Source organism: Xyrauchen texanus, chromosome 48 (assembly GCF_025860055.1).
Source record: "Xyrauchen texanus isolate HMW12.3.18 chromosome 48, RBS_HiC_50CHRs, whole genome shotgun sequence".
Classification (NCBI taxonomy): domain Eukaryota; kingdom Metazoa; phylum Chordata; class Actinopteri; order Cypriniformes; family Catostomidae; genus Xyrauchen; species Xyrauchen texanus.
In genome coordinates, this window is record NC_068323.1 from 24,255,092 (window position 1) to 24,280,530 (window position 25,439).

The 25,439-nt window shown below is 38.9% G+C and overlaps 1 protein-coding gene across 4 annotated transcripts in view; it reads left to right on the forward strand.

The window, feature by feature from the left end:
- Positions 1–25,439, forward strand: part of LOC127639841 (serine/threonine-protein kinase MARK1-like) — a 77,116-nt gene that overhangs the window by 15,180 nt on the left and 36,497 nt on the right. For 3 of the 4 annotated variants that reach the window (XM_052122120.1, XM_052122122.1, XM_052122121.1), the window contains exons 2-4: positions 2,437–2,640; positions 3,676–3,729; positions 18,183–18,231. In XM_052122120.1, coding sequence (XP_051978080.1) covers positions 2,437–2,640; positions 3,676–3,729; positions 18,183–18,231 — 307 coding nt within the window. Of the gene's footprint in view, positions 1–2,436; positions 2,641–3,675; positions 3,730–6,198; positions 6,429–18,182; positions 18,232–25,439 lie in introns of those variants that run through there. The other variant, XM_052122123.1, reaches the window with a different exon arrangement.

Sequence of the window (25,439 nt, forward strand, 5' to 3'; positions counted from 1 at the left end):
CATGCCATGCACCGCGGCATCCACGCACAACTCGCCACGTGCCCCACCGAGAGCAAGAACCACATTATAGCGATCACGAGGAGGTTACCCCATGTGACTCTAACCTCCCTAGCAACCGGGCCAGTTTGGTTGCTTAGGAGACCTGGCTGGAGTTACTCAGCACACCCTGGGATTCGAACTTGCGAACCATATAGATACCATAGATACCCAGACCCCCTGAATGTGATACTTAAAATATAATTTTTCAATGGATGTACAAAGAACTGTTAACATTATTGGTACTTGTACATTATTTGTGCATCTCCCAACCTTTTTTTCTTTTCGAATTCAGTGCACAATTTTTTTAAATCATATTTCAATGTACAAGGACATAACCCCCTACAGGATTGTCAAGGCTAAAACCTGTGCTATTTTAAGAGACACATTCGCAGCTTTCTGTACCATTTCATTGGAGTGAATTTTTAGTTACAATTTCTAAAAATAATTTTTTTTGAGAGGCTTGGGTTGTTTGCGTGTTTACACCCATAATTTAACCCCTGGCCATTAAATCAGCCATCTGTCACTACTCACTTAATATTGTGTTAAAAACAGCCAGGTCTAATTTTCTTCTAAATCCTTATTCATATTTTTCATTTTTTCATTTTTTTTTGTCTTGCTGAAAACCTTCATATTATTTTATGATGTTATGTCCAGAGGGATCTCTGTTTCAAAAAGAGCTTTTTGTGATGGCCGAAACATCTCAAATATCCACAGGCTCAGGGAAATGAAGCCTCAGTCTAGTGGTCCCAGCGCTCTGCTGTAATGCATTCTGCTGTAAGTGCTCTCTGTGGTTTAGACTGAAGGTCTCTCGGCTCTCTCACTCTCTCCTGTAGCTTCTGTACACCGACCACTGCAATAGCACTGCGGATGAGCCGAGGTTACTGGTGCCTGTGTTTATTACGCCACATTCATTTGATTGTCTGATTGAGCAAGAGTCGTAACGCAGGTTAGGGATGAGCAAAATCTTGTATATTCTTTCTTCCAGAAAAGGAAACGTTTAAAAAAATCTTCACACAGACTTTTGCCTTATAATGAAATTCAATAGTGACTCTGGGAAGTCAAGCTCCAAAAAAGACCATAAAACCGCAGTAAAAGTAGTCAATCGGACTCGTGCACAATTGTACAAATCTTCTGAAGCAAAACAATGACTTTGTATGATTAATAAAATTAAATTGATGTCGTTATTTTCTCTCAAATCAAATCATTGTTCAACTCCTATAAAGAGAGCACAAATCAAATATGGCGACAGGACAATAATGTCAAACCTCATCGGTTCTGATTCTGTTAATTTATGTTGTGCTTTATTTTGTATTTATTTGGGAATCAATAAAACATGTTAATCACAACAACAACAACAAAAAAACATTGTCTCTTGTATGTCTCATGACCAAACTTCATGACACAGTTAGTACTTTGACTGTGGTTATATGGAGGTTTTTGTCCTTTAGGGACCTTGACTACGGAGGGTTTTTTTTTTCTGCCAATATTTAATAAATGAATACAAAGATGCCTATTCATTTTAATATTTACAATTTAGCCTTGAGATTGCAGAGCAAATGGATTGTCAAATCATCAATTGCATGTTAGTTTTTAAAAGGGACAATGCAATGTTACTGTAGAAATCAAAATCAAAATGTAATCATCAGTTTTATCAATTTAATTAGCATTTTGGTACATATTTGACAGCCCAGAGTCATTATTCAATTTCATTTTATGTCAAAAAGACTTGTTGGAAGATAGAAAGTAAAACAGACTTGGTACGACAAGGAGATGAGTAAATATTGACAGAATAAAAATTTTTGGGTGGACTATCCCTTTAAGAAGGCCTTTTAATGCTGGTTTAGGTTCACGCCCACCAGACACCAGCCAACGATGTCCTTAAGGAGCGATGTTTTGCATCCATAAATAGGTGGATGAAGTGAAACATAATGGATCAGAATGCAGGGGTTCTTCAAGATGCGTTTGAAAAAGTTATAACTATATTTTACTAGGCATATCATTTTAAAAACTTAACACTCATGACGCGAGATGCTGACAAAACAGTAAGATGTGACGTAATGCAGACTAATCACACTGAATTCGGCAAAAGTTTTGCTGCTAAAATCGGCCTTTGCTTGCTGAAATTCAAATCACTGTCCCCAGTGGCCGAAGCTGGAAGTGTTGTTACACGTATGATCATGTGTGAGCTCAAGTCTTGGGGTGAAATGTTAACAGAGTGGCGCCAAAATTGACTGAATGAGGTCGATTTCATCATATTTTATTTGTTGTGATGAAGTGAAACTAATAATTTACAATATTGGTTGACGTAATTTCCATATACATTTGGAATACCCGCTCCCAAGTTCTCTGATTGTATGCAAAACTTCATTTTTAAAACCCTTTACTTTTGTTTTTCAGCACACATCTGTCGATGGCTACACGGACACACCAGCACCACCCACAAAATCAGCGAGTCGCCAGAGTCTCCCGCGCAGTCGAAACTCCGTGGCGTCCATCACAGAGGAACAGCCTCACATCGGCAACTACAGACTGCTCAAAACCATCGGCAAAGGCAACTTTGCAAAAGTCAAACTCGCTCGCCATGTCTTAACAGGACGAGAGGTGAAGGACCCTACTTAAAATATCTGACAAACTGTCTGTTTTGCTGGTCTGCTGATGTCAATAGTTTGCTTGTCCTGCACTTTACCGGAAATGTGCTTTTCCGGGATGTGGCTGTATCATTAAAAACTGGTGCAGTTAATTATGTCACATGTTGATGATCAGTAGAGTACAGTGGTTTCTTTCTTTCTAGCACAGTCAGTAGTCATATTTCAAGTTTAGGGTCAAAATAATGTCTGGCATAGTGAACCATGTTATATTTTAGTTTTATGTTGTTTTATGTATTTATGTATTCATGACTAATCTTTAGTTTTATACATCAGCTATTCATCCACATGTATGATCAATATTTTTAGGCCTGGATAAGTTTGCTTTCACATAAAACAACTCTTACTTGCAATGTAGAAAATAGCTCTTGACCTAAAAAAAGAGTGACTTTAAATAACTTCTTATCACTTTACTCTAGTACTTTCAGTATGAAAGGCTCCAAAGTAATCCATTGTTTCTGTTCAAATGTATCATTGCGCATCAAATTCGAGTTTAGTTGGAAAAGTTTTAAATGAGTAAAAAATCCACTGAGGTAACAAACTAGTTTTGAAAGTGAAATTTGTTATTTGTACCGTATACTCGATTGATTTTTCCCATCCAAACTCCTTGATTCACCTTGGATATCGAAAGATATTGCTTTGCCTCCAGATGTGTGTTTAGTATCCTGGTAATGTTTTCCTGTCAGATGAAGAAGGTTCATCCGGTTAACCCGATACAAACCTGAAAGCTTCGAGGATGTGTGAAAGCAGGCACTTACCTCGCACTTGAAACAGCCTGCATAATTTACGGCCTGAATGTCAGAACTCCCTCTCAGAACCACCAGAGATTCCACATTACATAAGATACAGAGCCGTTCTGCTGTGACGCTTGAGAGATGATGACATAGACACCCTGGAGCCTTGAGATAATCATAACATCTACAGGCCACAGGGATATTATATGAATCTATAAATATACACATTTAATAGTAACACTGTGTTTATGTTGCAGGTAGCAGTGAAGATCATTGATAAAACACAACTGAACCCCACAAGTCTACAGAAGGTGAGAAAAAAACACATCAGCTTTAAATTAAAAATAATATTGATAATCGCATAAGATGCTGTTTCAATAGAGGACTCAGGATACTCGATTGGAAAAAAACACCATACATTTGCATACAATTTAATCTCACCTCTACAAATTGAACTAATGTAAACATCACTTGATGTCTTTTTAGATTTTCTAGATTTCTAGATTAACCCTTGTGCATCCTTGTGGACATTTTTGGCTTTTTCAGTTTTGTTTTTTTGATAACTTTGTCTGTGTTAATGCTAACTGCATAAAATTTTCCACAGGTGTGAATTTTTATTGGAATTTTAATATTTCACCCTATTTTCTTTAAAAAAATATTTTTTGCACTAGTTACACAAAATACTCCCTCTTAGCGTCGTTTTGGACAAAAATGGCACATTGAAACCCATTAAAACTGCGATTTTTAATCCCAGTGCCATTTAACTATAAAATTATGCAATCTTGTTTAACATGCTTTCATTATGTTGGCAAGGCTTCAAAATTTACATTTTAAATATTTTTTACCAGATCGTGCCATTTTTTCAGGTTTGGCATATCATCGCTTTTGTTGTTGTTTTCTGCTGTTTTTGGCTTATGCATATTATAGAGCCAATTAGATACATTATGAATATATAATTATGTGAGTGTGTTGGTATGGATTTCAGAGTGTGGTTTGTATGTGTCTGAGGCTCTAATAATAAAAATTAAAAAAATTCTGTTTAGCATTTATTAAATTGAAAATAATTATAATTATTATATTTTTTATAAAAAACAACAGTGGCATTATGTAAACAAACCGGCGTTTAAAGTGTTACAATTCTGAAAATAAATGAATGTTTGGTAATTATGATTAGAGCTGATGCTGGTTAAAATATAAGTCAGTGAAAGTAGAAAAAATATTATTCTATAATATTTTTATGACACTTTTTTGACATGGCCATTTTTGTCCATTATGGACCTGAGTGGTAGCTTTTTTTTAAATCTGATGCTGCATAAAAAATATGAAAGCATCAAAATGAATGTCGTTGTTAATCATTGACATATCCGAGGCTCTAATAATCAAAGAAAAAAAATTCTGCTTAGCATCTATTAAATTGAAAATAATTACTATTTTTCATTTTTTCCTAAAAAAACAACAGTGGCATTATGTAAACAAACCAGCGTTTAAAGGGTTAAAATTCTAAAAATGAATGAATGTTTGGTCATTATGATTAGAGCTGATGCTGGTTAAAAAAACTATGTCAGTGAAAGTGGAAAAAAATATAAATCTATAATATTTTTATGACAGTTTTTGGACATGGACATTTTTGTCCATAATGAACCTATGTGTAACTTTTTTTAATTGATGCACAAGGGTTAAAAAGCCTGTTTTATTTCCTTGTATTGTGGTTAAATGTGTCAAATATTAATCATTCATAATTTCAGGTAGAATAAAACATAAGACAAAGCTGCACATCCCAGTGGCAGCACCGACTTACTATGGACTGAAATTACATGATAATAATGGTGAAAAAAGGGCTTCGCTTTTTGTCTTTGAGCAGAAAATGTCATCTCCACCATTTCATATCTTTTGTATGCAGAGATGACCTTAAAGAGCATGATGCAGCACTTCTGATGGTACAAACATTAGAACTCATGCAAATCAATCAGTTTGCAGAAGAGAAAACCTCAGCATCAGAGTCCTTTGAACATTTACATGCTATATTAATGTTCTTTTGTTTCTTATACTGCATATCAAAATGGGAATCGTAATGAATGTAAATATTCTGGTTCCGATTTTTTATTTCTATCAGGAAGACTCGCAGATTTAAGTAAAGTTTTAGATTACATTTATTTGATGAATATAACACAGGACTGTAATGTCTCTCTTTGGTGTAAGCCCCATCTGACAGTCCGAAGAAGTTGTACTCAGAACCATCAGATCCTGCCAGAGATAGGAGGCAGGCGAGGAGCTTAACCCTGTGCAGGACGGGACTCAACTGGTGGTGGTGGGATGGTGGAGGTTGCCATATTAGCACACTGAAACAGCAATGTGATAGATTGTGAGCAGAGCAAAGCAATGGCTTACATGTGATTGGCTAGGATTTACCTAGCTAATGGTTAGATGATGTACAGCTGCTAATTTTCCTGCTAGATCTACGCTGCGCTTACATTGAACGAAACGCTGTAAGATATTAGGCTTCCCGCTAGATCTACGCTGCGCTTACATTGAACGAAACGCTGTAAGATATTAGGCTTCAGATTTGCAAGCTATACGACATTGTTTGGGGATTTTCTTTTTTTGTTCCCCCATTGTATTGTGTTCTCAACTCTTGACACTGCCTCCTCACAGCAAGAAGGTCCCGGGTTCGAGTCAATAGTCCTTTCTATTTGGAGTTAACATGTTCTCCCTGTGTTCGTGTGGATTTCCTCCGGGTGCTCCGGTTTCCCCCACAGTCCAAAAACATGCAGGTTAAGTTAATTGGAGACCCTAAATTGCCCGTAGGTGTGAGTGAGTATGAATATGTATGACCGTGTGTGTTGCACTGTGATGGACTGGCCACTTTTCCAGGATGTTTCCCTGGCTTCGGTCTGAGACAGCTGGAATAGGCTCCAACACTACCTGCAACCCTACATAGGACAAGCGGCTATAGGAGATGGATGGATGGATGGATGAACAAAGGAACTGCAAACCATTTGTGCTATCAAGAGTAACTTAATTTTCTCATATAAAGATAAGATGCATGGGCTCAAACTCATTCTTTCCTTATGCATTAATTAATGTTAACAAATACAACATTATTATAAAGTTTTATGGAAATGTAAAACTTTAAACACTTCATTTGGAAAAAATTATCCAATTGATCTTGATCCAAACAAAATATCTATCTGATTGAAAGAGGTGGTGCTTGCATGCTGCTACTGCATAAGATGATCTAGAGATGTGATGCTGGGGAGGAGGTGGGTTTCAGTGCAAAGAAACTCTTGTAACATGCTGCAGTGAAACCAGCTTACCTGCAAACAATTGAAGCAATTTAAATGATACTCAAACATAGAGTTTGCTTGCTGATTGGCTAAGAGATTACATGTCAACTGACCTACCAGCTCCGTGAGTGAATTGGCTGAACATATTCCATGTTCAAAGAACTGATACGCTTTAGCCATGTACAGTTTAATGGCTGAACGTCATGGTTACTGTTGTAACCTCCATTCCCCGAGGGAAGGAACGAGACGTTGTGTTGAATGAAGTGACACAAGGGGTCTTCCTGGGACGCCAAACGTACCTCTGAACCTGAGAAAAGGCCAATGTCAAGTTGGCAGACAGAATTTGCATGCCCCGCCCCGGACATACGGGTATAAAGGGAAGTGGGGCAGCGAGTGCCAGTCAGGATTTTGCACTGAGGAGCCAAAAATAAGGTACGGTCGTTTACAGTGGTAGGTCTAGTGCTCTGGCAGGAGGGACACAACATCTCGTTCTGTCCCTCGGGGAACGGAGGTTACATCAGTAACCATGACGTTCTCCTTCTGTCACTCACTCGACTAAAAACCATCTAAACCATCTTAAAACACCACGCACCGACCGTGTTACGTGAACTGTCGAGACAGGTGCAAGCAGGCTACTGCGTGCTAGAGTACGTAGCCCTCCCCAACGCCCCCAAAGAGATGTCACATACAGACCTTAGGTTCCCCGCACACCTGAGGGGGGGAACAGGTGCTACATGACTGTCATTGGAGCAAGCCCGGCAGCCGCTGCCTTTTCTCTCACTATGTCTCTCACATAGGACGTGAAGCGGCTGGGGCCATCTTAACATTATGAAACGCATCGGGGAAGGTGGTCTTTCCCAGTCCTATTCTTTCAGGGGGAAAAGACCCTGCGGAAGCCACATCCTATCCAGTCTAGTGGGGGATAAAATGTGGCAAATACACAACGAGGGTTTTGAAGCTGTACGTGGAAAATAGCGTGGTGGTAGGTCCAGCCTAATGAGGGGGGACTCTACAGCATGGCGACCGGGGCAGCGGGGCTGCCCAAGGGAAACGTGGGTCCGCCGACAGGGGGACCATACCGCGGGAAATACATCACAGGGAGTTTGCCTGAGAAGGGAACTAAGCCCGTGGTGCCCGACCCCATTACAGAGCACCTGTGACTCGTATTGGTTCTGGCCGCCAATTGCTCCGCTGAATTCGCCGGCCAGAAGGCTAGGGAGGAGAACATCCAGGGACCGACGCTTAGTGACTAACCTGGGATAGAAGGCGCACAGGATGATCTTGGTGAAGGGCACTGTGTGCAAGCGGAATACCCGGTCGTTTGTGCTGCGTTACAGAGTTCTACCGGCTCGGACTTGATAAAACACGGGACGAGACCGACTCAACCCTGAGATTGTAAAATCTGGCAAAGGTATTGGGTGTTGAAGATGTCTGCTAATGAGGTGCCATGGGCCAGTGCCCACGAGGATGCCACACTTCTCGTAGAGTGTGCTCGAACCCGCAAGGGTGCGGGCATGGCCTGGGTGTGATCAGCTAAGGAAATAGCATCAACGACCCAGTGATCTAACCTCTGTTTGAAGATGGCGTTCCCTTTCCGCTGTCCGCCGAAGCAGACAAAGAGCTGCTCAGAACATCTAGAGCTCTGCGGTCCAAATAGATATGCAAAGCACATACCGGACACAGCAACGAGAAGGCTGGGTCTGCCTCCTCCCGGGCCAGCTTGCTTGCAGTTTCACAACCTGGTCTCTGAAGGGGGTTGTAGGAACCTTGGGCACGTAGCCCTGTCGCGGCCTCAGGATAACGTGAGTATGTGCCGGACCGAATTCCAGGCAGGTGTCGCTGACAGAGAACGCATGCAGGTCCCCAAAACTCTTGATGGAGGCTAACGCGATCAGGAGGGCCGTCGTCAGGTAGAGGGCCTTGAGCTCAACTGAATCAAGCGGTTCTAAGGGGGATCTCTGAAGGCCAGAGAGGACCACAGAGAGATCTCAGGAGGGGAACGGGCTAGGCCGGGGAGGTTTCAGTCTCCTGATAATCAAGTCATGCTTACCTAAGGACTTGCCATCTACTGCGTTGTGGTGGGCTACAATAGCAGCTATAAATACACCTTCAAGGTGGAGGGGGACAGCCTCCCCTCCAGCCTCTCCTGCAGGAATGAAAGCACTGACCGAACTGTGCACCTCTGTGATTCTGTGGCTCGAGAAGAACACCAATTTGCAAACAAGCGCCACTATAGTGCGTAAAGTTGCCTGGTGGATGGAGCTCTGGCTTGGTTGATCGTGTCTACGACTGCAGGTGGTAGATCCACTAGATCTTCCGCATCCCGTCCAGGGGCCAGACGTGGAGGTTCCAGAGGGTGCCCCGTCCCTGAGAAAGAAGGTCCTTCCTCAGGGGAATTTTCTAGGGAGGTCGCGAGGAGCGTAAGATCCGAGAACCAGGCCCTGGTGGGCCAGTAAGGGGCCACCAGGATGACCGCGGCAAGATATGCCATCTTGTTTCTTCACTGCCGAAAACTGCTGAGCGAAGGGAGACGGGGCATTGATGAAGCGTGCCTTGTCAACGTCGCACATCTCGACAATGTTCAGCCAGATGTGACACTCCTGGACCACAAGGGTTGACATCGCCCGCCCGAGTGCCTGCGCTGTGATCTTCGTGGCTCTGAGGGCGAGGTCGGTGGCAGAGCGCAGTTCCTGTAGCATGTCAGGGTTGGAACTACCTAAGTGCAGATCTTTGAATACCTTGGCTTGGTGAACTTGCAGGAGAGCCATGGCATGCTGGGCAGAGGCGGCCTGTCCGGTGGCGCTGTAGACTTTCGAGGTCAGTGATGACGTCATTCTACAGGCCATGGGGGTCCCGCCAGGTGGCGGCGTTCTCGGGACACAAGTGGATCACAACCGCTCTGTCCACCTGGGGTAACTCCGTGTACCCGTGGGCCGCCCCGCCATCCAGGGTAGTGAGAGCGGACAAGCGGAGGGGTCAGTTCCGGGCAGTGAAAGGTGCCCTCCACGACCGCGTCAGCTCGTCATACACTTCCGGGAAGAAAGGAACTGGGGGTGGCAAAGAGTGGCGCCCTGACCCGAGGAACCGATCGAGTAGCCGTGAGGGGGGGACGGAGGTTTCCAGTCCAGCCTCGCGCTCGTGGAAGCCCGGGAAAGCATAGTGGACATCTGCGCGTCAGCCTCAGACTGGGCGAGCAGACCCGAAGGTGGCAGCCCAGACGAGTCATCAGCATCAGACGCTGATGTGACGCTCTCATCATTAAATTCCGGGGGCTCAAGGGAGAATGCCGGCTGGCAGCGAGGTGAGCTGCACTCATCTCGAGCTCAGATGGAAGCAAGCAAGCGTGCCGGGGGGCTGGTAGTTAGTGGGGATTTACCCGGAGAAACAGAGCCCGTCGTCATCCCCAAACTGCCTTCATCGCCAGCCGGGTCGTCCTCAATCCTGTGGGAAGAAGGAACGACACAGGGTCGGCTGAAGTGGCTTTCTCCCGTGAGATGTTGCCATGGCTATGTTCTCGCACTGAGAACCTGAGCCATTCATAAAACGCTGCCTGCGTGTGATCGCAGCCCAGGCACGTGAGGCAGCTTTTATGACTGTCAGAAGTGGAGAGAAATCAACCGAATCCAGGAACTACACAGAGACGGAAAAACATCTTTAAAAAGACGCGTCCTGAAAAGGACGTTCAACGCCTGCTGTGTATTGCTCTTTTATGAGTGGGAACTCGAACTCTTTTAGAGGAAATAAACTCTTTGTAGGAGGAGAAACACTCTTTCAGGCAATGAAAGAGCTGTTGAAGCGCCCAGGGGCGTGGACTACACAGTGTGTAGAGAGAGAAAATGCCAGCTGGAAACGCGCTGTAGATCCAACAGCAGTGCTTCTTGCCAACAGCTTTGCTGTTGCACAACCGTTCGGCTCTGAAGAAAAATTCTGACTGGGACTCGCTGTCCCGCTTCCCTTTTCCCTTCCCGTATGTCTGGGGCGGGGCATGCAAATTCTGTCTGCCAACTTGACATTGGCCTTTTCTCAGGTTCACAGGTACGTTTGGCGTCCCAGGAAGACCCCGTCTGTCCCCTTAGTGAGTGAGTGACAGAAGGGGAACTTAGAACCATTTAGCAACATAAGAAGAACATTTCCGTGCCATAGTTTTAGGTATGTTTAAAAAGACAAACTGACAGGAGCACTGATAGGAGCATTTGTCAGCATTCTCAAGCTGGTTAATCAGTGCTATGCTAACATTTAAACTAAAAGCTGCTCTTTCCATAAGCAGAAGAGTTTAGGGTTCATATAAACAAACAATCAGAATCTGCCATTGTGTTGAATTGAAAATCTGTGAATGTAAACACTGTCAAGACCTAATAATAGACCAGTGTCATTAATGCACAACACATAATTTTTAAATCTTTTGAAGGCCAAAATGTTAAATTATTGTTTTATTAAAAAACAAAAACCCTCAAGGTAGTGCAAATAAAATATTATTCAAGTCAACTAAACTAAATAAACGAAATTCTTGAAAATATGCTTACAATGTTTACCCTCAACAACAGTCATTCAAAGCTAGCATTGATTGTGTATGTTGCCTAGTTAACAAATCTTAATATCACAATACAGAACATAAGACAGTGGTTGGATAAAATAGACCGATATGACTTTATAAAAGTGAAAAGCAATAAGAGCCTCTTTGCGAATGCATCATTGTTGAATGGTAGCAACGGCAAGGCCATGGGTTTGATTCCAATGGAGTGCACGATCTGATAAAATGTATGACTTTAATGTAATTATTGTATTCCCATACTGTCACCCTGATATATATGTATGTTTTATTGATGTGCATTTGCAGTGTTTGAACAGACAATGAGGTTGCTAGTGAAATCCACACTGATCTCTCCTACCTAACGTTTGACAGCAAGATTAATGACAGTGAAGTGCGCGCGCACACACACACACACACACATACACACACACAAGACACCAGTGTTTTCTGGAAATATGGTTGGTCAGTCCCCTCCCCCAACAGTTATCATCCAGTTACTTTTTCATATTCTTAAATGCCTTAGGTCATGAATGAATTCATATCCTCTCCCTATATTCAAGCAGAATCAATATTCAGCTATGAAAATTACAGCTATGATCGGCATGCTGGTTTAGCTGGAATGTTACTCAACACAGAGCGATCAGGGGTTTTACTTAGTTGTGGTAACCTCTGGAAGCAATTAATTCTTGCTGGTTAACCTCAGTGCATCTGAGAGCATTCCACCATATGTACATCATTCTGCATTTATGAGGCTGTGGGCCTGTACTCTCTCCACCAATGTTTTTGGTTTGTCTCAAATGGATGCTCATTTAATCTGCATTTTGACAGTTAAAAACCCAGACAGACTCTGCTCAGTGTCAGTGGACATAAACGCAAATATTATATTATTATTAATAATATTAATACATCAGTACTATAATATTACATAAAGAGTGCATCTTTAAACCTAATAGGAAATGTTCCTTATATACAGTATTTACATACTTTCATATTTGTCTTTACCAAGCAGCAAACAATGGAACTCATTCATAAAAACTTTGTAAATACACGTAAAAATTGGGAGTAATTTACACATAAAATGGAGCTTCCTGAAAACGTGCTGCCGTATTCCCCAGATTTGTTGGTAAAAAGTGTATATGTTAGTGAATTCCAAACATTTGTAAATAGAGCACTTGTGCATGTTCATTCACAATTATCATAATCCATGCCCATGAAAACGCCATGTAAGGAAGGCTTCAGACTTGCTAGTACATGAGAATAGGAAGCTTTTAATATCTATGTGAACTGTATATATATACAATTTTAATGGTGTGCATTTACTTCATAAAATATTGATTTAGTAAACACTTGCATGTTCGTTCTAAAAGTAAGAGAGGAACTTACATCTATCGCATGCTTTTGCTGTCACCAGAGGTTCTTTTATGAATTAAACAGTCCAAAAGGTACAAAACAAATGGTTTGACATGTAGCTTTAGTGTAAAAATTGTTCAGTTTAGATGTCAACCACCATTAACCTGGTTCAGTTGAGGGCATTGTTCTTAATTATATCCTCATTACCGTAATGTGGAAAAGATGGTCATTACAATATTCTCATTACTTCCCAGTGAAAAAGATGGTTTTGATATTCTCAATACAGCAATGTGAAAAAGATGGTCATTAGGATATTCTCGTTTGTTATGAAATTCTCATTACCGGAATGTGAAAAAAGATGGTCGGTACGATATTCTTATTACCACAATTTGAAAAAAGTCGGTTTTTGTGATATTCTCATTAATGCAATGAATGAAAGATGCTCATTATGATATTCTCTTTACCGCAATGTGAAAAATATGGTTATTATGTTATTCTTATTACCGCAATGCAGAAAAAAGATGTTTGTTATAATAGTCTGATTACCGCATTGTGAATAAAATGGTTCATTATAATATTCTCATTACCACTAAGTTAAAAAAGTCAGTTTTGTCTAACATAAAATTAACCTTCACATTCTTAAAATAAATCACATTGAGTAAAATAAGAACAAGAGATAAATAAATTAGTTAAAAACAACACAATATTTTACATACTTTTGCACAAAAACAAACAATAAATATTGAAAAATGGTGAGTAAACCAAGAGAAAAGTCCTTTAGACACATTAAAATCCCATGATGGAAACCGACTTATAGGCTCTCTATCACAACAGTAATGAGAATCATTATTGAAAACAATAGAAAAATAGAATAAAGAATAGTAAAAGTAAAACATCTGCATGCATTACAATTTGGAGTAAAATGTGCTTGAATATGCGGAAATAATGTCAAACTTTATTTTATGGCCCATTAATATTTTGCATTAATTTAAGGTTAAAAATAACCAGGATATTTTCTTGACAGGTTTCGTAAGAATCACCCATTGATTGCTCACTTAGCAATGACCTTCACTTCATGAGACAGCATTAGCAAAAGGAAAACACATATGTATGAATCAGGGGTACACACACACACACACTGCATTGTACAACCCACTACTGGAAGTGACATGCTCGTCAGAGTGGAATTTCGCTGTGGCTAATTTTAGAAATATTTCTCTGGAAATAGAAATCTTGGTTCCTCTGCTGATTATTTCACAAAACACACAAAAAACATTGTATTTCTTTGTTCCCCTGTGCTTGCATTCTCCACATGGAAATAGGACAGAGCTGTATAATGGCACTTAGCATGAAACAAGGGGATCTTCTGCCATAGCCAGTAAGATATTTCTGTTTGATCAGTTGCGATGAAGCATTCTTTCATGTGATGTCAATGATCGGAAAGAGCATGTTTCATATTAACTTTACACTTTGAAACTTCATCGATGTAAGGTTTTGTCATCCAGACCACAAGTTAAGCAAATGTGTTTAAGTGCATGGTCATGTTAACATGTCACTTTTCTCAGCATGTTCATCGATGTATGGATGGACCAATCATAGTTGATTGTGATTTAAGGATAGGTTATTTTACTCAATGTTATAGAGATTGCGGCAGTAGATGTCCATGTGTTTCTTAGGTACCAATCATCATGTTTGTGTACAAATGTCTCCAGTAAGACTAAAAATGCTGAATGCGACCCAGTGGAGGGTTCGGCTTGTCAGGTTGGTAAATGCTCCCTTGAGGAAGACACCTTTATTTCATTTGCCCTAATGTCACTAATGTTTCTCGCCCATCACTTTTTTCACTTATCTTCTCATTGGACAGGAAGGAAAGATTTCACAGTATATCTAGAGTTCTATCAGGAATACTTGAGTGAGATTTAAGATGGCATTTATTTGATGAATATAAAACAGATAAGTAATGTCTCTCTTTGGCGTAAGCCCCGTCTGGCGGTCTGAAGATGTTGTACTCGGAACCGTCATATCCTGCCAGAGATGGGAGGCAGGGGCGAGGAGCCTACCCCCGTGCTGGTCGGGACTCAACTGTTGGTGGTGGGGTGGTGGAGGTTGCCATGTTAGCACACTGAAACAGCAATGTGATATATTGTGAGCAGACTTATAAAGCAATGGCTTACATGTGATTGGCTAGGAGTTCCTAGCTAATTGTGCAATGATGTACAGCTGCTAGTCTTCCTGCTAGAAATGTAAGCGCAGCGTAGTTCTAGCGGGAAGACTAAGCTTTTTTTTTATTAAACATTTATTTGATATGAGGTTGGATATTGTTGCAATCCTGTTACCAATATTTAGGGCATGTCTGAATGCAGTTTAGAACCCTGATATGTGTGATTTCTTTTTATTTTTTAGCAATACATATTAAATAAGCATACGTTTTTTATAACATTTCATTATAAACTGGTAAAACAAAAAACTATAAAACAAAACGCCTTAATGGATTAACTTGGTTGCAGGTAACAGGGTCGAAAAGTTACCCTAAAATAAAATATCACTCTGTAGTTTGGGACCAAATGTTGGTTGTAGCTTTTGATAGACCTACGTATATTTGCCATAAATAAAAAATTATTTTATATTTTTTACAACAACTTTGGGAACCGGGTTAAATGGTTGCGCTTCATGAATGTAGTAAATACAATAATTTGTAAAAAAAAAAATAAAAATGGAATGGAATGGAATTATTTACTTGTCATCCCACCGTGCTGTAGAAAGGGATACAGACATTTGATTTGTTTAAAATTAACTACCTTTCATGATATGCTGATTGTAATGAATAATAGTGTATCCAATACTGTACAGTATGCAATTCTCACTAGAAAAAAAGAGAAGAAAAAATCTTGGATTTGTGCCTCTAATGCTTTTTAGAAAATTATGGGATTACAAAGTATACCCTATTCATGGAAGTGACAAATACTGATATTAAAATGCCGTCTTATCAAAAAAAAGAAAAGAAACTCTCGTTAATTTGATGAAAGCTATGTTTTATATCCCGCAGCTGTAAGAGTTTTAACTTGTGCAAATATTTGGCTACCAGAGATTTAAAAATGTTTGCTTGTTTTTTAAAAGTCAAGTGTTTATATTGAAGTTTTTTCAGTAATATTGAGTTGTTGCATTCGTGATGTAGTTCAAGAAAACATTGTCTGGAGTGACATTCCCACATAGATCTGTTTGTGATCCCAAAAAACTCCTCATTTCTGCAGAGGTGCAGCGTGGAACAAAGGCATTGTTGGACGTCTTTGTTGTGAGATAAATGGATCTGTCAGTGTGTATTGTTTGATCTTTCTGGGCCGTCGTTGATGCAGTTGACGAATCACTCCCCCTTTTTTCAGTTTTTCCTTGCTCTGCACTGTTGATTTGTGGAGGTTATCAGACAGCTGCTCATCACTTTCTCTCCCAATGTAACATTTTGACTGTTTACGACACAAGTTGTTTACAAACTTCAGTCTAATGCCGAGAAGATGTCAAATTTGTGTTGTTTTTTAATTATTGAATTGACATTTGACACTTTCTGTTAATACGGTCCAAAGGAAGTATCGCATTACTTTACTAATCTAGTATGAAAAGTAGCTAGTTTTCTAATTAAATCGAATTAAAATCATATAGCACAAGTCATAATTGTGGCATAGTCTTTTTAACTGATGTTAAATGAATTGTATAAAATTACAATTTAATCATTAACTTATTTACATTTTCTAAAAAGTTATATCGACTGTCCCACATTTTGTGTGCAACCCTGTTATCTAGTGCTACAACAAAAATAATCACTAATAATTGAAAATGAAAATAATGGACAAGGGATTTCATTATCAGTCAGATACTGTATATGTGACGTCTGTGGTGAAGTTCTGTCAGTGATGTCATTTTAAAGCAGTGCAACATGTGTTTGCATGATCAAAATAATTTGAAAAATAGTTTTGATGAGTTTTATCAGGGGAAAATAGGCACGACCCCAGTTGTCTAACACATGGGAACATTTATGTTTCAATTAACACTTCAAAGAAGATCATAAACATGAAGTTTCATTTGGGCCTGTTACTGCGTCAGTTATGTCCTTGTATATTTTATTGATATTTTCTCTGTTTTATCATGTAAAAATGTTATGAATGTAAAGTCATGCACGTATTTCCCTTAATAAATGGTAACATATTTGTTGTTGAAGAGCACATGTAGGTTCAAATAACTATAATTTGTTGATATACAGTGCAAGAAATGATGGTCTATTTTACAAGACCAGTAACTGTAATGAGATAAGCCTATAACAAAAAGTGTGTTACTATGTTCTGGAAGGAATGTTTTGTGTTCCTGCACAGCATAAACATAAAATGAATCGAATTGATTAATCGAAGAAATAATCGTAAATTAATCGACGATTAAAATAATCGCTAGTTACAGCACAACTGTTATCGCAGGTTTTAAAATCAAATTTGTTACAAAATTTATTGTAAGAAAAAATTATCAAACAATAATTTTCTTTAATTTATGGGAAATATGTTTATCAATAACTGTAAACAAGCATTTGGTCCCAAACCAGCTATGTTCATTTAGGTTACATCTGTAACCGTTATTACTTGCATACGTATGTTACCCATTCTGGTGCAGTTATTATTTTAAATGATTTTATTATTTAAATATTTGCGTTTATTAATGTTTTACTAGAAAATACTGAAATAATACAAACCAGGGTTTTAAAATGTATTCAGCCATATCTACATTTTGGGAACAGGCTTTTAACATTTCAAACTTTATGTAAAAAAATAATTAAAAACAGCACAAATAATATATAGTGTCCACCTGAGATCCTCTCCTTTCACTTGCCCTTTTAACAAGAGTTTAATCCAAATTAAACAAGCCCCGTTTTGTTCCCTCTCCTTGGAAATTGTATGGTGACATTTTATATTGTTACATTTTTTATCTAATTGTTGTTGTTTTCTCATTTGTATGTGTTAAGTGTATTTCAATAAATTCTTACTCAGACAGATAAGCGTTTGTGAGATCACTTATGCTGCCCATACTGAGCCAATCACGTGTCAGGGTTCTCAGCTCATCTGACGACGCGCTGCAGGGCTATACGCGCTCGTTCATTCATGCAGCACTCATTCACAAAAACGCTGCCTCCTGTTGTTTTGCCTTTAGAAAGAGAATCTGTGAATCTGTATGGCGGCTTTAGAGAGCAAGCAGAGAAGGATAAATAGACATTGGGGGAGGAACAGGAGATAGAATTTACCATTCAACCTCTTTTTTACCCTTCAGTCTGCTGTGACACAAAAAACAAAAACAAAACTTTAAAAATACATTTCATACAGACAACGCTTTGAGCATGCTTCTTAACATGTTTTCAATTTCTGAATTAAAATTCAATGATTATTTGAGCTTTTAATGACATGACAAGGTTTGACCAGGTTGATGAATAGTAAAATAGCTAGAAAATGTCAGTGAAGTCAGTGATTCAAGAAGTTGTTTATACTTCTAGTAGCAGAGAACACACACATAATAATATCTGATGTTCTCATTTCCTCTAACACAGATTTTTGACTCTTTTCTCTCTCAGCTCTTCCGTGAAGTGAGGATTATGAAGGTTTTAAATCATCCTAATATAGGTAAGTCATCTCCATCACTGAATATATGAACACACAGCCATTGCCATACATTTTTTCAAGAGTTCACTGATTCATATAGTCCTGGAGCGAATGAAGGAAAAACAGATTTGCTGTGTTGTCGATAATCAAGGGGCACAGGATTGGGCTTGATCTCTAAAACCACCAACTCTTTTTTTTTTTTTTTACACTTTTAGGTAATGTAATCAGATTATTTAGGATTAGTTTTGGTTTATTTATTGCATGTTTTGATAAATCTAAATGTAAGTGCATTAAGTACCAATTTGCACGTCTTTCGTATGCACTTAAATTAAGACTGACTTTATTTGATAATGTTATCCACATGTAATCCATAAAAAAGTAACTTTTTACACATTATTATTTTTCTCCCAAAACCAATGTAGAAAACATCTTGGTTAACCCTGGATCCCTGAGTGGGAACAAGATGCTACGTATTTGTTATGGGACACCATCCGAATGTCAGGTGGTCTTAAGCCCTTATACAATCACGACAGTTTATTGGCTGATGGCGCTCGGGGAACCAGGCTTACGTTCTACGTAACCAAGACGTTCCTTTTCGTAGGAACTTGAGCTGCATATTTGCTATGGGAACAATATACATTCATGCCACGCAAAGAGTAGTTGCCAACTATCTAAGCCTGTGTGGCAAGCATATAGCGGCGCACAAGCGAGCTAAAGTGTCTGGATAAAAAGAATTATGAATTTATTCCTGTTCCAACAGAGAAAATCTGGGAAGCAGGAGTCAAACCCTCGTCCAGATTATAAAATATAACAAATGTATGCGAAAAGGACCACCCTGCCGCCATTCAAATGTCCTACAAGGATACACCTCTAGCCAAAGACCATGAAGGTGCCATGCTCCTCGTAGAATGGGCTCGAATACCCAAAGGCGAAGGTAAACCGAGCGTTTCGTCAGCACTTGAAATTACATCAATAAGCCAATGAGACCGTCTTTACTTGGACACCGAAACAACACTGTTGTGGCCACCAAAGCACACAAACAACTCAGCATGGCATGAGAGCACACTCCTCCCTGGCGATTGATGTAGGACGCCACCTTCCTGTTGTCCAACTGGATGAGGACATGGCTGTCCTGAATCTCCGGAAAGAAAAACTTTAAATCAGCAGAATTAACAGAGTTTGGTAGCACCCAAGCGTGACGTTGAAGAGACTTTGCAGAGTTCATCCAGCAATGAAAATGTCTCGCATGCAACATGACTAAGGGACTGACAGCGGAAGCCACGATCATGAGCCCCAAAAGCCTGTGAAATGTTCTCTCAGGGAGAATGTGTCCCACTCTGAACATCACTAGGCACTGGTGTAATGACAAAAACGAGCTGGAGAAAGGCACACCTGCATTTCCTGTGAGTCCAGCTCCACACCTAGAAACAGAGTCTGTTGCCCTGGCAACAGAACACTCTTGTCTAGGTTTACATGCTGCCCTAAATTGCTCAAGTGGCTGAGAACGACATCTCAATGTTGGGCAGCCAATGGGGGTTCATCCTTCATTACACAGAAAGCCCGTCAGGCTCATGTGTAGACCTATTTTTATTGTATATTGAGTTATATCATGCATGCCCTGAAACCCATGGCCATGGAGGCTTAAATCAAAAATATCTTGCATCTCCTGATAGAATCCCGAAAGAATAATGGAACCAACGAAGCATTTCACACATTGGTTCACCATTACTCAATTTGGGAATATTCTCTTATTCCAGCTCCCTCGTTTTGTGGCCGGGCTCACCGGTCCATGCGTGATCCCCTCTGCCACAAGCAATTCAATGAACAGGGAGAGAGAAAGGCTGAGGCCGCTCCTCCATTACCCTATTCATGAGCATTCTCCCTGTACGACACACAAAAGACAATAGGGAAAAAGTGACTAATTTGTTTCCTTACATTCCTTCGACAAATTCTCTCATACAGTGTATTTTAATAGCGACAGTTCAAGGCATGCATGGTAACTGTTTCGGACACTTTGTTCTTTGGAAAATGGTCGGCGAGCAAGGACTGAGAACATGTCTGACGAGATTCGTGCATTCGCTTAAGGGCAGAGCGATAAACACGAGGCTCACACTCCAATCTTCTCAGACACATAGCCGAAATCTCAAATGGCTTCCGCACATGGAGCTCCAAATCTGGAGGCTGTGAAACAAGTGGGGATAACGCCTTGTGTTGAGACATTGCGAGCCTCGAACAGCGCCATTGCGCCCGTTGGACCCTTGTAATGGGGCTGTAACACAAGGGAACTGTCCAACTCTCTGTGCTTGCGCATGAGTTCATGTTGGTTTTGAGTGATTCACTCAGCCTGATCTCATGAAAATTAGGTGATTGTATCTGCATTTTCGCAAAAGGATATTGCATGGCTCATTACACATTTCAGGGCAATTCTGAATTGAAATGTCCACTGTGTGGTGCCAAAAGGGAGTTAAATGTTCTAAAGTTCTAATGTAAAAGGTTTTAAAGTTAATGCTATATCAAGTTTAAATCAACAAAACCAACCTCCACAACACTCTAGGCACACTTGTCGACTTGTGTTCTCTTCAGGACTCGTATTCCGGTCTTTTCCATCACAAGTGCAATGCTTTATTAGTTGAGCTGTCGCGCAGTTTGATCACACTCAATCGTGTTCTAGTGTTCATTTCACCTGGAAACTCTGATATACATACAACATGCCACTTAAAAATCAGTTTGCAAAAATATAGGTAGGCTATTGTAATATTTCTATGAGACCAGATTGGTTTTCATTTGTCATTTGCTGATGATTCAACTAAACTGGTGCTACTTATGCGAGTAGTCAGCTAAATTAATGTAATAGAAAGACATGTTTTCTTTTATTGTCTTCGTTCTATTGTGCAGAACCCTGACTTCAATTTTATCACTTTTAATTCAGACTGCAAATTCACACCTAGGATAAAACATTGTTTCTTCTGTCGTGGTGCATCATGTCGCTGCAGCTCTCTGTTTGGCCCCAAAATGACCCTCACAAACTATGATGAAGATCTGCCTGTTACCTCTGGGGCTATAAAGACCATGATCTGGAAATGCTGTCACGCTAACATCTCTCTATGCCTCTCTCTTTACTTACAGCTCAATTTCATCCATGACATGGCACTTTCTCTCTCTCTCTCTCTCTCTCTCTCTCTCTCTCTCTCTCTCTCACACACACACACACACACACTCACAGACACACACACACACTGCTAAAAACATTTTCTTACCAAGTATTTTTATTTTATTTAAACATAAATTTAATTGAGAAGCAAAATAAGATAATAAGTCTTGTTTTAATAATCTTTAATAAATATTTTTAATAATCTTGTTTTCTTGTGTAAAAATATTACTGAGGTTTATGGCTTCATATGAAAAAGTGTTTTCTAGGGCTGGGTATTTATACAGTATTGATACAGATTTCCCGATTCGATTCTGATTCAGAATCAGAAAGAGCATTGTTGCCAATTATGCTTACACACACAAGGAATTTGTATTAGTGACAAAAGCTTCCAGTGCATAGAGAATACAACAACAATACACAGATAATAACAATAATAAAATAAGTGAATAAAAATATATAGAGAAATACACAAAAAGACAAAAACACATATGCAATAATATTCTATATACAGCTTTACTGTTACTGTTATGTGGCTATTTTACTTCACATGGGTATATTTCAGATATAGGGCTTTATTTTTCCTATAACTTAAATATACCCATGTGAAGTGTAACATTGCACTAATTCTATGCGCAATTTTCGCGCCAGAGCAAGTGTGCGTGGGTGGAAGTGTTTGCGCTATCTGTGTATTCATATTATTTCACCTGTCGTAGAGTGATTTATGAGTAACTGCAAAATGGGCCAGCGGAAGAAATTGGAAAGGGTAAATTGTTTGGATTTGGTATGATTTTTTGACCCCTTCGTTATTTTGATTATATTTTTGTTAAATTTGAAGTTTTATTTGAATTAAGAAATATTTGTTGTTTATTTTATTAAAATTTTTACTCTCATTTCAATAAATGAATTACATTTTTCAAAATCGACCAGTAGAAGTCCGTGCCGATACAATCACTATTAATCCTGACCATGATGTGTCAGTTTATGAAAATTATTAATAATACTTACATTCTTTTTAATTTAATGGACCATACAAATCCTGAACCACATTTTCCATGCTTATAAAGGAGTGTGCCAGATATTCAACAAGGATGCAGTTAGTGCACAAAAGAACGTAAGTCCTTATTTCTATTCTTCTAATTCATTTGCATACAGTCCATTTATACTACCAACTTCTTATGCATGTGCTGTATTTATTTATTTAGATGGTGTTTGACAGGGAATAGACTATATAATAGGGTGCATAAGAACCTCTGAATTAATTTGCACTTGATCCAGCCCATTAGCGCTTTGCGCTTGCAATTTCGCCAAACCCACTTGCGCCTAGACTTTGCAAATTCTTGCATGAAAATACCAAAACTTCATGGCCATGCCCTTCAACTCTGCGCTAATGACTAATGTTGTCACGATACCAAAATTTCAGTAGTCGGTATCGATACCAGTGAAATTTCGATTGGTTCTCATTACCAATTTCGATACCACAGCAAAAATATGCTGAATAACACACTCCTTTAGTCTATTTAAAGTTACATTTCAATGTAGATAATAAATCAAATGAAATGCATGTTTTCTTCAAGCGTTTCTCAATTAAATATGCAATATTAAAAAGTTTTTTTTTAAGTAGGGCCCTACTGAAATCTGTTTTCAATATTTTTCCCCAGAATTCCATGTTTTAAAGTTTAATTTAATTTCATAATCAAAATGGTGCCTAATCAAATTAATTCCTAATTATTTTTAACAAGTGAGAATAGAACAATTACTTTTCAAAACTTTTAACAAGTTAAAAAAAAAATACTTTTCAACATACCATTGCTTTTTTAAACAAACTTTTATTCAGTACAACAGCACTCTTGCTTGTGATATAGCACTCAATAATAATTATTATTTATTAATCATTATTCATTATTATTAATATTAATACAGTGAATATTCTATTTAACCATACAGTTGTAATTTATTTCTGTTGCAATTTCTTCAATTTCAGGCATCTAGCTGAATGATTTGGAATCATGCTTTTATTTTGTTGAGTGTTTTTGGCAGAGGTCTCACGTCTCCGGATAAACAGTTCTCTATATGGACGAGTGTGATCAAGTCAAGCCATTTTTATTTATGTAGCACTTTTCACAACAGACATTGGTTCAAAGCAGCTTTACAGGAAGTTATGCTATAACAGAAAATAAAGCTGTAATGTCTTAGTCATCATTGCGCCATTGTGTGTAATAATTAAAGCGCTCACGCTGTGATTATAATTATACAAATATAAATGTAATTATATAAATATAAATGTAATTATATAAATATATAGTTTACATGGTCTGAGCGCTTCACAGTGGTTGTCATCTCATAAAATGCAAATGATTCTCAGTGTTTGGATTTTCCAGTGTATAAGCACATTCATGTAATGCACGCAGCTATGACAGACTTAGATTGCAGTCTTTCACAATTTGAATGTTATTAATTGTGCATTTCAGTGTAAAGGGAGTAACCGAGCATTTGAAAGCGGTTGTGTGTCAGACAGTGTCTGGATTGAGTTGGTGCTCGGTACTACCTGTACTACCGAGACACTGGTATCGTTACACCTTTTTTATTTCGTTTTCGACTTGGTACCAAAGTACCGGTACTTTTGACAACACTACTTATGACTTAAAGCATAGTGCTGCGCAAGCGCTCTTAAAATAGGGCCCTCCATGTCCATTTTGCTAACATGTGAAAAACATTCTCTCCCAGCGAATGCTGTTAATTCTTCAGTGGACCTTCTAGCTTGGAACAATACGAAAGTATTCATTTTATTAATTTTATTTTATCATTAGATGTCCTTCATTTTGATCACATTTTAGCTTTTTTTACCCGCGTTGTAGATAATTGAGCATAGAGTAAAACTATTTGGATTTAAGAATCAATATTGAGATTGTTCCAATGAAGATCGCAATTAATCTGAAAATCGATATTTTTACCCAGCCTTAATTTTTCTAATCTCATTGGTAAATAGTCTTGTTTGAAGCATAAACCTCACCTTTTTTTTCTCAATAATCCAATATTATATCATTTTGCTTCACAGGTAAATTTATAAGTAACACTTTATAATAAGATTACATTTGTTAACATTAATTAATGCGCTAGGTATCATGAACTAACAGCAATAGTTTTTATTACAACATTAATCAATGCTGATTAATGTAAATGTATACAAATACAATTGTTAATTGTTCATATGTTAGTTCATAATGCATTAACTCAAACAAAGTCAAAATTTACATTAAAAACGATTAATAACTGGGTGATTATCACAAAATCTGCCAAGGAATTGTCTTAGGAAAAAGGTCCTGTTTTACTCAAAAGACACAAATAAGTAAATATGCTATATTTATCATTTCATTCTAAATTAAAGAAGGCTTAAATAAGGCCAGGATTTTTTTCTCTCCCCATTTTGGTCCTCATGGTGAAGTCGTAGTGGCGGATGACAAATCTCAGTTGCCTCCACGTCTGAGACCATCAATCCGCGCATCTTATCATGTGGCTTGTTGAGCGCACTACCGCGGAGACCTAGTGCGTGTGGAGGCTTCACGCTATTCTCTGATGCACGACTCACCACACACTCCACTGAGAGCGAGAACCACATCATAGCAACCACAAGGAGGTTACCTCATGTGACTCTACCCTCCCTAGCAACCGGACCAATTTGGTTGCTTAGTAGACCTGGCTGGAGTCACTCAGCACACCCTGGATTCAATACTCGTCAATACTCGCTGAGATACACAGACCCCCACAGGCCAGAATATTTTCTTAACATGTTTCGTTAAAATCATCCAAGTGCTGTAAAATTACCATTTACCGAGTTCATGTTAACTAATATTAACCAATGTTAACAAGTACAAACTTACTGTAAAGAGTTAACAAATTATCTTTCAAAAGGAAAACAAGGCAAAAGTACGGAGTAAGAGAAAATGTTTTCTCTCTCTCTCTCTCTCTCTCTCTCTCTCTCTATAATTCTTCTCTCTCTCTCTCTCTCTCTCTCTCTCTCTCTCTCTCTCTCTCTCTCTCTCTCAGTTTTTATGGTATTGTAACAGGGTTATTTATATTG